At 39.3% G+C, this 12,968-nt stretch overlaps 1 protein-coding gene across 4 annotated transcripts in view; it reads right to left on the bottom strand.

Moving 5' to 3' along the window:
• Positions 1 to 2,184: 2,184 nt before the first annotated feature.
• Positions 2,185 to 12,968, bottom strand: part of LOC135704478 (zinc finger protein 236-like) — a 29,028-nt gene continuing 18,244 nt past the window's right edge. For 2 of the 4 annotated variants that reach the window (XM_065225961.1, XM_065225960.1), the window contains exon 4: positions 2,186 to 3,623. In XM_065225961.1, the coding sequence (XP_065082033.1) occupies positions 2,670 to 3,623 (954 nt within the window). In that variant the 3' untranslated portion in view covers positions 2,186 to 2,669. Of the gene's footprint in view, positions 3,624 to 12,968 lie in introns of all 4 variants that reach the window. The other 2 variants (XM_065225958.1, XM_065225959.1) reach the window with 2 other exon arrangements.

Genomic DNA, 12,968 nt, shown 5'->3' with positions numbered 1-12,968 from the left:
AAGTAAATTCAGACTAACATAAATTTTCTTGAACTGGGACCCAGGAAAAATAGAAGTTCCGGAATTTATAATCATTTCAAGATCCTGAGGCTTCAAAAATGACGTTATCAGACTTTCATTTTAGTAATATAATAAAATTATTCTTTGGCATAAAATTATTCGTAATGGTCATGCGAATAGTGGAGCTACCCGTAGTTTAGGTAAACTCTGTGCGAGTACCACGATGTTAGGCTCAATCAAATTGTAAATCAGATCAACCTCAGGGTAATATTATAATTATTTAGAACTAATGAAATCTTTATATTCTGGTACTGCATCAAAAAGTAAGGACTACATCGACTATTTGTTAAAAAACATCCATCCCATCAAATTTATTTAATTCTTTGCTTCTCATTCTTTTTAAAAAAGTTACAGTTTCTGCAGTATTTTACCCACATTTAATTCAATTTTTGAACTGCTGCGTAATGGATATATAAACTTTTTGGGCACACTGTGTCAATACTTTTCCACTTTTGGGTGATTTAGCAATGCTAACAAGTTATTTGCTTTAAGTAATTCATTTAAACATGTTATTCATAACCATTCTAGTACTTTAAATAAAGTCCAGATGATCATACTGACCAAATTTTACGGGAGATTGGCACATCACTTTGATTTCAATAGCATTATGTTAAGAACAGGATTTTTTTTGAGCATTCCAGATTTTTCCAGATTTTATATTTTAACTGGTCCAGATTTTTCTGAAAACGGCCTGGCAACGCTGCTGTGAGGTGACAATTCGACAGTGAGCATCCATAAGGGCGTAAACGCGATGATCGATTATCTTCGTCGAGTTTCTCTTTTGTTAACAACTCGCTTGTATTAACATTCAAAGTGTTTTTTATGTTACTTCATACGCGAAGTTAACGATTTTCAGAGTTGGTTGGAAATGCTAACATGAAGCTTTAGTGTGATGATTTATTAGCTAGAGAATGATCTTTAGAAGAGGGTAGGTGGATAGTTCCGTTAGAGTACGGCAGTATGAAAATTGAATAGAAGTTGAAAATGAGCGAAGGGCCATTAATGCGTCAGTTTTTCAAGATAGACGCACATTTTTGCCTAACCCGTACGATGTACGCGGGGACTTGAAGTATGTCTCCAAGTCCACAGGCCTGTATTAACGTTTCTCGGTGTGCTTGCTGCCAGTACAACTTGTTACAACACTACATAGAATAAATTCCAGAAAATTGTTTCGCTTAGCTGTAGCAATGTTAAGAGAAAATCGATGAAGGTAATCGATCATCGCGTTTATGCCCTTATGCATGCTCACAGTCGAATTGTCGTCTCACCTCATTCCCCACGCAGAACAACCCTGGATGTTAACTTGCGCCTGAAACAACGCACTGAATAAGAAATTCATTTGCAGTCGTGTTATTCGCGAAAGAGAAAATCGATGAAGAGAATCGAAAATTTATTTTTCTTTAAAGTAATTAATAGATTAGGCTCATAGTTTACTATAGATATGTGAAGATTAGGTAAAGCTTAGCATTTTAATCAACACTAATCAATTTAACACTTAAATTCCGAGATGTGTAGTGAGCATTTCTCACCTCATTTTTACAACGTAAAAACAAATACAGTTAACTACTAGCATTAAAATCTACTTTTGTTTACATATGTATAACAAGCTTACACTCTATTCTATCTACTGCTTCAAAAAGAACTATGTTCCGTTAACTGTGTGCAAAGTTATTAGCAAATGAGCAGTTCGTGACCAAAACTGTGTATGCCAAGCATGGTTGCGTGAGAATTCAGCATTATCAGAATCAGAACCGGACGAGCAGCTCTTCCTACTCCTGTGAATAAACTTGTTAAAATCATCCACTTGGACATGATCCCCTTATTCTGCGAGTCAGGTGAGGTGACAATTTATTGAGGTGAGGTGAGGTTCAAATGGATCAAATGGAGAGTCACCTCACACGAGGTGAAAATTGTCACCTCACACGAGGTGAAAATTGTCACCTCACCGGTGACAGAGAGTCAGAGAGTGTTCCTCCAGATAGTAGACACCCTTTTCATCCTCCAATAGCTTCAGTAGTATGCGGAACCCTGCAGGGCTTTGGCAGTCTTCCAGAGTCTAAAACCTAAAACAAGAGTGTCATCGAAATGAACTACGAACGTGCTCCTACAGATTGTACTTTTTTCATTAAAATACATACTTTTACAATTTTATTCATTTTATGGATTGTATAGTAAACCGTTCACAAAAGTTAGAACTTACGATAAAGTTTGCAACATAGGCATTTCAAAAATGTTTCGCTTATCCAACCTACATGTTACATTTTTTGTTTTCCGTTATGATTTTGCAATCGTACCTACAAGACCTAAACAGAAGACCTGACATTAACGTTTAATTACAGACAAATATATATATATCTAGTACAGGAAGAGAAAACTTAAAAAAAGAAACTGTTAATCACTGCGAGAATAGCTCTAAAGACAAACAAATCAAACAGGCAAAAAAAATCGAAGAAAAAAACTTCAAAAGAAACGTTTTGATTGCTTGCAAAGTAAATCAAGTGACAGCTTATACCGAAACAAACGCGCGCACATCTTACATGCTATGCCTATTCTGATAGTAGTCGCCTTAGTCGGTCATCTTACATATCCTCTAGCCTAAAAGGTCCTCCCTAGTCTGCTACCGTGACACTGTTTTCCTGTAGGTATTTGAGCACACACCGCTTCCGGTGGATCTTTAGTCCGGCGAAAAGTTTGAACGCCGCCGGGCAGAGATCGCACTTGAACGGCCGCTCGTTGGAGTGCAACTTACGATGGGTAATCAGATTCGACGGATGCACGAACGCACTTGAGCACATATCACACTTGTGCCGTCGTTCGCCGGTGTGCGTCCGGATGTGAATCAACAGGTAGTCCTTCCGCTTGAACCGCTTATGGCACTCGGTACACTTGTAGGGCCGATCGGCCGATGGCAAAAACGCAACCGCTTCGTTATTCTTGAAATGGGTCATCATGTGCTGCTCTAATTTGTAGGCACAGTCGAAGGTGAAGGCGCAGATTTCACACTTTCGCGTGGTGGTGGATCCACCGCCCTCCGCCGTCGAGCTTGTGTCGACCGATTCACCCTGAGACTGATTACCTCCCTCGTTGCTGCTGCTGTCGGGGGATTGCGGTTTCTCCTCGACCGATGCTGCTTTCTGTTGGTCCTGTTCCTGTTGCTGCTGGTCGGCGACGTAGGACTCGTATATGTGATGCTTGCGCATGTGCGACACCAGGTTCAGCTCGCACTTGAATGTTTTGAGGCAGATCTTACAGCTTCGAGCCATCGTAACGTTTTCGTCCATTTTGTGGGTCTCGATGTGCACCCGGAGCAGCTCTTCCGTGCGGAAGCACTTTTCGCACTTGTCACACTGATGCTCCGGCAGCGGAGCATGCTCTAGCTCACCAACGTCCTCGTCGATCGAAGGGTGGCGAGGTTTCTTCGCTGGCGGAGGCTTCACCGGAGATGACTTTTCCGTCACTTTCGCCCCGTTGTGTATCCTCATGTGCACGCGTAGTTCGTAGAGGTACTTGAAGATCTTCATGCAGTAGTCGCATCGGAACAGAATCACCGGTGGCGATTCCTGCTTTTGGGATGGGAAAATAGAGGTGTTTAGAAATCAAATTTATTACAGCGGTGGGCAAGAGCAGGGTTTTGATTCATGATCCGGACAGAGCTACCCTTTCGATTTTCCTTAGGAAGTTAATATAATTCTAAATAATAACTATAGTGTCAGTTGTTAAATTGGTTGGTACTATTAGATTCGAACACCCAGCAAATTATTAGGCAAAAGCATATAACAATAGGACCAAAAAGGAGTTGAAAGGTGCAATCTGGTTAGAGATTTTTACTGCCTATAATCCCATAAGGGTGGCCAGGCCTACCGATTTTCGGAATGCCTACCGATTCACAGACAAAAGGTTAAAAACTTCCGATTTTTCACTTTTCCTACCGAGAATCACAGATTTTTAGTAATCTTGAAAAATAATCAATACCTATGTGTTGTTTTCCTTGTAGTCAGAATTAGAATTAGAATTAGAAATATTGATTTCGGCACGTTTAAAGCAGAAGAACTGAAGGAAAGACAACCCCCCCCCCCCCCCGCTCACAAAGGTTTCAAGTATCGGGAAAGCCTCCTTCAGACGGCCTACCGATATCTACCGATAAAAGTTTTGAGAAGCTACCGATAATGAAAAAAATAATCTGGTCACCCTGAATCCCATATCAGTCCCATACGGAAAAAGTTTGCATGGGGGAAATGGCAGTTGAAATCAGTTACAATCGAGGTTACAATGAAGCTTGTATGTTTTGTTAGCTATATCAGCGAAAAATATGGCAATCCGTAACAGCAGCACTGAACGGCGCCGGTGGTGTAGTGGTAGCGTAATTACCTCTCACCCCAGCAGGCCTGGGTTCAATCCCAGTCGGCGCCGCCGGGATGTTCTGAGGCATAACATCTCTGATCAAGTAAAGCCGTTGGTCCCCGGTTCATGAGTTGATGGGTCGATAGGTAGGGTCCAGGTGTGGGAGCTGCCTTCCTGACACGTCGGTAGCATTGGTGCTCAGCACGGAAAACAAGATCGACGGAAAAAAAAACAAACCAAAGGAAAACAAAAACAGCAGCACTGCAACTTGACCTCTGGACGATCGAATTTCAGAATGGGATTACTATGTGATTAGTTCCCTTAATTGGACAAACTTACTTGATGGTGTTTTCACATTTTTCATTATCAAAGTCCGTAATTTTATCACGTAATATGAAAGTAGATACCAATTGATAGTGGATAACGTTGTTATCTTTAAATTGACGAAAATACATATGTGACTGATATGCGATTATAGGCAGTTTAGGCACCGGACCGACATGCCACAGGAACATTTCGTTTGTCCAAAATTCGATTTGTCAAACGAGGGATTCCATCTGTCAAACGGGCGATCAGATCTTTCAAAAGAGGTGAGACGCAAACCAAGGCAATATAAATTCTACGTGTGTTCGTGTCCTTGCTCATAATATGACGCGATCGAATGAGTATAGGTGGCGGTAGTGTTTAACGTATTTTAAATTTGGCGTCTTGGACAAGAATTTGAATGTAGCTTGCATGAGCCGCCGGTTTTTGTCGGTTCGTCGGTGGTTTAGGTGTTATACTATATTCTAAATTAAAACGCTGTCCAGACTGGAGAGTTATAACATGTTATAACGGTTGTCAACTAATTGCAACACAGAAACCACCATCAAGGTAGCGCTATAACATGTTATAACCAACAATCAATACGAAACTAACGATTTTAAATTGGCTCACTACTTGACTAGCCTATTGGTCCCAAGCTTTTCGATTAATGTACCCCATTCTAGTCAAAATTCTAGTACTACGCAATGTTTGTTTTGATTGGCTATGAAAGTTTGACAGATAAAATGAGGGGTTATTCGTTTTTCTTATGTTTCGAGGGGTGAATCGATTAGCTTGGGCCGAAGAGAGTACCAGAGCTGAGCCAAAAAGTTGAGCATGTTATTTCGGGACCTTCTAGTCTTAGAGTTACCTCTATGTTATAACCTTGCTATGCTTAGGACCAATAGGCTAGTCAAGTAGTGAGCCAATTTAAAATCGCTAGTTTCGTATTGATTGTTGTTATAACTCTGTAGTCTAAACGTACTATCCAGCATTTTACGAGCGGTTATGGCCGCCACAATCTGGCTGAGTTTTTGGTAGGAAACATATGACTAACTTGACGTTTGGGTTGTGTCGTTTGACGTGTAAACGTTCAAATTTGATCGTTTACACGTCAAACGACACAAGCCAAACTTCAAATCTTATGTTCCCTACCAGAAACTCAGCCAGATTGTGGCGGCCATAAGCGATCATAAAATACTGGATAAGCTTTGTTGAACATTATAATAACATTATCTACATTACCAATGCGTTGCTATTTGGGCTGCTAGTTTGACAACTTTAGCCATTGCTATTTTAGTTAGTAACTTGTTTACGCACCGGTCGTTGCTATCACGATTGTGAATTTACGTTTTCGGTTTTCGCACCGATAGTTGCTAAACTTATCGTAGAACTTCGAACTGAAATTGATCACAGAGTTTCGTGATTGTTTTTTTTTCGACAATATTGATAAACCTCACCACGAAGACTGAAGATTGAAGGTTAAGATCCAACTACAGACCCAGGTACTCAAGAAACGGTCCTCCGGAAGATCCGAATAGACCAGCGATTTTTTTTTAAATCACTTGTGATGCTACATTAATGAATTTTAATCTGGGACCAGCATGCGCACACTGGTGGTCACGAAACTGTCCTCTTGGAGATTCGGAACATCCACAAAAGTGGTCAATTCGTAAAAATGATCGAAATATCGATCTTCGTATGCTCATCTTATAAAAGTTGCGCACCAAAATGCATAAAGGCATTTTCGGATGCCCATCTGGATTACTAGATTACATATTTTAGCTTGTGAATGTTTGAATTGGAAATTTGGTCGAATTTAATACGGTTTATCTATTTACCACTATGTCAAGCAGTTTTGGCGTGACTTTCTACCAGCGATTTCACAAAACTGGACCAAATAATTTCTATTTTTTTAGGAAACGCACAAATGTAGATACTTTTCTCGAGGTTCTAGAAGAAAAAATCTCAAAATAATATTTTATTTCAAAGTTCGAGTGGTAGTAAACGTCATTTTAAGTGCTCGAATAAAGTGGTTAATTAACATCAGAAAAAAAATTGAAACCTTTAAGAAGTTCTGATTGATAGAAATGTGGGGAAGTTAAAATATCTTTAAGAGTAAGTTCCGACAGCTCCAGGGCAATGGAATAGATTTCAAGAAAATTTACTTCAGCGAAGATCAAGAGCTTCAGGGCAGTTCCATTAAATTCAAGAAAATTTAAGCTTAAAGACCTATGAGTAAGTTACGTGAACTTCGGGTAAGTTCTGAAAATGTTAGGGCAGTTCCATGAATATCAGGAAAACTGTGAGAACTTGAGGGACGTTTCTAAAACTTTAGGTTTGTTTCAAGAACTTTATGGCAGTTCCATTTATTTCAGTAAAATAGAGGAAACCATCAAGAAGTTCCGAGAATTTTAAGGATAGTAAAAAAACTTCAGGAAATGAACATAAAAACATTAAGAAAGCTACACAGAAGAACAATTCCAGGAACATGATCAGGAAAACATAAGGGAAGTTCCGTAGACTTCAAGAAACAATAGAGATTTTCAGGAGAGTCTGAGGAATGAAAAGAAGCACTGAGAATTTCAGGAAGTTTCATAGGCAAACTGCGGGAACAAAAGGAAAGTTCCGCAAAGTTTCTGGAAATTTTTGTGAACTCCAGGCAAACTTCAGGATTTTTAAAGTCGTTCCAACAGCTTCAGGAAACTGCAGGAACTTTTAAGAAAGTTTGAGAAAATCAGGGATATACAGAGAACCTTAGGGAAGTCAAAATAATTTCACAGATGTGGAGATAACTTGAGGACAATTCACATTTAAAGAACTTCCCAGTACCTCAAAGAAGTTAAACTAGAGAGCTTTACGGAATTTCAGAGATATTAATGGCACTTCCAATAACTTCATAACATCGAGAAATTTTTGAAATTCCAGACTTTCCGGTCAATTTAATAAAATTCAGAAAAACTTCGAGAATTTTTTTTACAGTTTTATTTAGTTCAGGGTAGTACCAAGAACTTCAATAGAATTGATCACTTTGTCAAGCAGTTTTGGCGTGACTTTCTACCAGCAATTTCACAAAACTGGACCAACTAATTTCTATTTTTTTTTAAACGCACAAATGTTGGCTACATTTCTCGAGGTTCTAGAAGAAAAAATATCAAAATAATGTTTTATTTCAAAGTTCGAGTGGTAGTAAACGTCATTTTAAGTGCTCGAATGAAGTGGTTAATTGAGAGTACTGCAGGAAAAAATAAATAAATAAATAAACTAATATCATGGAAATTCCAAGAAACTCAGGGAATTTCCAAAACTTCATAAAAGTACCAAGACCTTTTTTTAAATTTCAGAAACATAAGAGATCTTAGCATCAGGAAACTGTGAGATCATTTTAAGGAAGTTCCATGGTATTCAATGCAGTTTAAAGAACTGCAAAAAAAAATGCAGGAACTTCAGCGACGATCAGATTATGTTCAAGAAAATCGCGAGATCTTTTAAAATGTTCCGAAATCTTCAAGAACGTCTAGAGACCTCAGAGAAGTATATAGATTTTTTAGTAGTTTCATTATATTTTGGGAAGTTCCCGGAACTTCGTAGATGATTAGAGATCTTCATATCAGTTTCATTTATTTAAGGAAAATTGCAGGATAGTTCAAGGAATTCAAAGGAATTATGGGATATTTCAATAATTTCATGAATTTTGCGATGCTTCAGAAACAATGCGAGGTCTTCAGATAATTTTATAAATATGATTAAAATTTCCGGAACAATAGAAAAATTAATGAACTTCAGGAAAGATTCAAAACCTCAGGGAAGTCCAAATAAAACTAGGATTTTACGCGAATTGACTACTTTTGTGGATGTTCAAAATCTTCCAGAGGTCCGGACCTCCCGAAAGACCTGGAGTTCGCATGCTGGTCCCAGATACAAATTCATTAATGTAGCATCAAATTAAGTGATTTAAAATAATACGGAGCTCTAGGATTTTTTCTACGAATTGACCCCCTTTACGGATGTTCCGATAGATTGCATAGTTGCATAGATAGCAACGCTTGGGCCGGTTGCTATCGCGCTGCTATATTTGTCAACCTGCTGTTCACCGAGAGGCAGATTGTTATTTCCCGCACTTGAATCAACCGGTGAACACTCGTGTTTAGTGATTAGTCCCGGTCTCTTTCAAATTGAATCATTATTTATGTACGGTCCTTATATTTGAAATGACGTTTCAAATTCATCTACACCGAAAAAAGTTTGCATGTAGCTTCCATTGGAAATGCACATGATTTTCATCCATAATCAAAATTAATGGAATTAATATGAATTTCACATAACATTTATGCGATCCCATTAAATTTATGTGATCTGGCAAATGAATTTCATCGGCTTCATAATATTCATATGATTTTGTGGTGGGATTTGCTGCTATGTGATCACAGGAAAGCTATGTGAAATTCACATGGATTTCATCCATTAGATATGTGATAAATTTTTTGAGTGTAGTGATGGCCGATTTTCATTCGAATAATTGATTAATCGATTAACGAACCGAAAAGTAAAATATTTGTAATCGGTTATATCGTGCCGATATAAGCATTAACATCTCCAGAAGATCATCACCGATCGTTTCAAACATGTGCTGCACTCTCATTGGTTGAAAAATGGCAGCACAGCGATCAAAAAATAATCGATTAGTTATTAATCGATTAATTAAAAAAAATGTGACATCTCTGATTTTGGTGTGTTTGTTTTGATAAAAATGAGCGCAAAATTTCGTCTCTACCAAGGGGGCAGCAAAACCACAAAATTACCTTCAATACGGGGGGTATTCATTGGATGAAAGGGACCGTGAAAGAGGACACTAAAATAGAAAGTTTTTCTTCCGACAGTTTCATCTTAGTATTCATCGTTGCTTGAATAGCTACCCCCAGTCCGGTTACTGCGTTATGGTGGAGGTTGCTAAAATAGGTGCGGGTGCTCTAAGGCCGTTCGCAATGCTGAGTTTCAAAATTGTTTTAAACGACTTGACAATTCTATAATTTGAAACTGTCAAAAATAAAACTGCAACACGATCAGCGCAACGCACAGTTCTAAAAGATGTTTGTAATCACTAAGTTCCATAAAATTTACTTTTCTCTATGAAGTTCAAAGAGTTTTTTTTGTGAAGCTCTTCGAAACATCTTTAAATACATACAGAAATTTGAAACAGAGTTCCATTCGTGTTTCAAACTCGCTCAGAAATAAAACAGAATAGTCGAGCAGTTGCAAATCTGGTGCAAAATAGTGCTCGAATAATGAAACTGTAACTCAGCATTGCGAGAGGTGCGTTTCTGTTCTAGTTTCAAATTGAAACAGTCCTTATAAAATACAACAGCATTGCGAACGGCCTAAGGCAAGCAACATGCTGGGCTTATTAAAAGGTTTAGTTTTCATTTCAATGATCCATTCACAATAAAAACATAGTACGTAGCATATGTGAGGCGTCTCTTTGACTACTGTAGTATAGTCTGGGCTCCATATCAAGATACTCATTTAAACCGCATTGAATCAGTTCAAAAACAGTTTCTATTATTTGCTCTAAGAAAGATAGGCTGAACGAGTTTACCCTTAAAGGGTGATACGGTCAAAATTTGGTCAATATCAACTTGACGTATTTCTTTCAATTTTGCATTTAAAAAACCTGAACACCCCTCATTTTGAAGGTGTGTGTGTGTAGAATGTTGCTCCTATTTTGATTTTGGAATTCACTCTTCAGTTGTCAAAATGCCGTCCAAGCAAGAAGAGCAGCGTATCAAAATTTTGCTCGCACATCGCGAAAATCCGAGCTACTCGCACGCAAAGTTGGCAAAATCGCTAAAAGTTGCCAAATCAACCGTTACAAATGTAATTAAAGTGTTTGGGGAACGTTTGTCGACAGCCAAGAAGTCTGGATCGGGGGGAAATCGAAAACCGGAAGCCGCTGAGACGACAAAGAGAGTTGCCGGTAGTTTCAAGCGAAACCCTAACCTCTCTCTCCGAGATGCCGCAAATAAGCTGGGTGTATCGTCTACAACCGTCCATCGAGCCAAAAAACGAGCCGGACTATCGACTTACAAGAAGGTAGTGACTCCAAATCGCGATGATAAACAAAATACGACGGCCAAAGCGCGATCCCGGAGGCTGTACACGACGATGCTGACGAAGTTTGACTGCGTGGTAATGGACGACGAAACCTACGTCAAAGCCGACTACAAGCAGCTTCCGGGACAGGAGTTTTATACGGCAAAAGGAAGGGGAAAGGTAGCAGATGTTTTCAAGCACATGAAACTGTCAAAGTTCGCAAAGAAATATCTGGTTTGGCAAGCCATCTGTACCTGTGGCTTGAAAAGCAGCATTTTCATAGCTTCCGGGACTGTCAACCAAGAAATTTACGTGAAAAAGTGTTTGAATAAACGTCTGCTGCCTTTCCTGAAGAAACACGGTTGTTCCGTACTGTTTTGGCCGGATTTGGCATCTTGCCATTACGGTAAAAAGGCCATGGAGTGGTACGCCGTCAACAACGTGCAGGTGGTTCCCAAGGACAAGAACCCTCCCAACACGCCAGAGCTCCGCCCAATTGAGAAATACTGGGCTATTGTCAAGCGGAACCTAAAGAAGACCAAAAAAAAAACTGCTAAGGGCGAGCAGCAGTTCAAGGCAAACTGGCTTTCTGCGGCGAAGAAGGTGGACAAGGTGGCTGTACAAAATCTGATGGCAGGGGTCAAGCGTAAGGCCCGGCAATTCGGATTTGGAAAAGCGGAAGCCTAACTGAATATTTTTCCTGAATTTTATACTAATTGAACTTGAAAAAGAAATTTAATTTGATTTTTTAAATAAACGATTTCACCGATTTACACGCGTTTTCCCTTGACCAAATTTTGACCGTATCACCCTTTACCATCTTATGAGTCTCGATCCACATAATTTGGATACACTTGAAAAGCGAAAGCAGTTCGCAATGATAGCTTTTGTAAATGATACCACAAAGAGTGAAGTGAATGCCACAGCGATTTTAGAAAATCTAAACTTTTATACTCCCACTCGTTCCTTAAGAAACAGAAATCAAGCTGAACATTGCATTAGGTCCTAAGTAACATTGATCGATTCTCTTCGTCGACTTTCTCTTTCCGTAATAACTTGAGCACATAACCGTTTCTTGTTGTGTTTGTCGTATAGTCCATTTTATGAAATGACAGGAGCTGGTTTGCCTGCCAGAATTTGATGATATTGATATTGCTTCTCACAGCCGTTAGGTAACCGCCTCCTGTCAAAGTTCATTCATGAGTTGAACCAGAAACGTCTCATAAAATGCTCTATTAGATGCTTGATAAAAGCTTCTTTTACCAATATGTGTGCTGAAACTACCTGGACATGTCTTTAACTGGCCGTGGGAATACAAAGAGAAAGTCGACGAAGAGAATCTGTCAATTTTACTTAGGACCTAATGCAATGTTCAGCTTGAAATATGTTTTAAATTAACAAGCAAAGAACAAACCAAGGTGGCTACATATAGGTGTTCTAATGTGTCAAATTCGTGATTCAGCCATGTTGGATTTTTGTATGGGACAGCGACCGAGTTTGTTTACAATTTGCTCTAAAACCGCATTCCCCCCCCCCCCCCCCCCCGCGACCTCCTTGCCTATATAGTGACAAAGCTGTATCACCATTTATATACCCACCATGGAACAAACTACGCCAGGAACGCGCCTTTAAATCAGCCCGGTGGCAGGCTCGTAGGCAACATTGTATACGGTGACAGCGGGCCCAGTACAGCAAAACAAACGATTTGGGCCCCGGACATGCTGCCTACTGTCAAACATACCTGTTAGTATAGGCCTTGTCACCGGCCTGCTTTAAATAGAATGATGCCTCGCGCAACACGAGAAAAGGGCCTATCATTGTTGATCGATTCTCTTCATAGATTTTCTATATCGCGAATAACCCGACTGCAAATGAATTTTCAATTGAGTGTGTTGTTTCACGCGCAAGCTAACATCATCTTCTGTCGAACTTCGCTGCGAGTTTAGCGAGAAATTCGTTTATGTTGCCGTGGTGAACCAAAGAAAAAGTTGATGAAGAGAATCGATCAACGAGAATAGTTCATTTTCAAATGTTAAGCGAGATGTTATACACGCAGGCAAAAGAACGTAAGAATTCCATAAGAAACACTTATGAATTTTAGCCACAAGAAATCAGTATGAATTTCATTGATTTGCCTTATGAAAAATAATGTTTGACCACTCGTCTTTCAACGC

The sequence above is a fragment of the Ochlerotatus camptorhynchus genome, unplaced genomic scaffold (genome assembly GCF_037179485.1).
Source record: "Ochlerotatus camptorhynchus isolate MF236.1 unplaced genomic scaffold, CSIRO-AGI_Acam_v1.1 ptg000242l, whole genome shotgun sequence".
In the NCBI taxonomy this organism is placed as follows: Eukaryota; Metazoa; Arthropoda; class Insecta; order Diptera; family Culicidae; genus Ochlerotatus; species Ochlerotatus camptorhynchus.
This window is presented reverse-complemented; position numbering and strand designations above follow the sequence as displayed.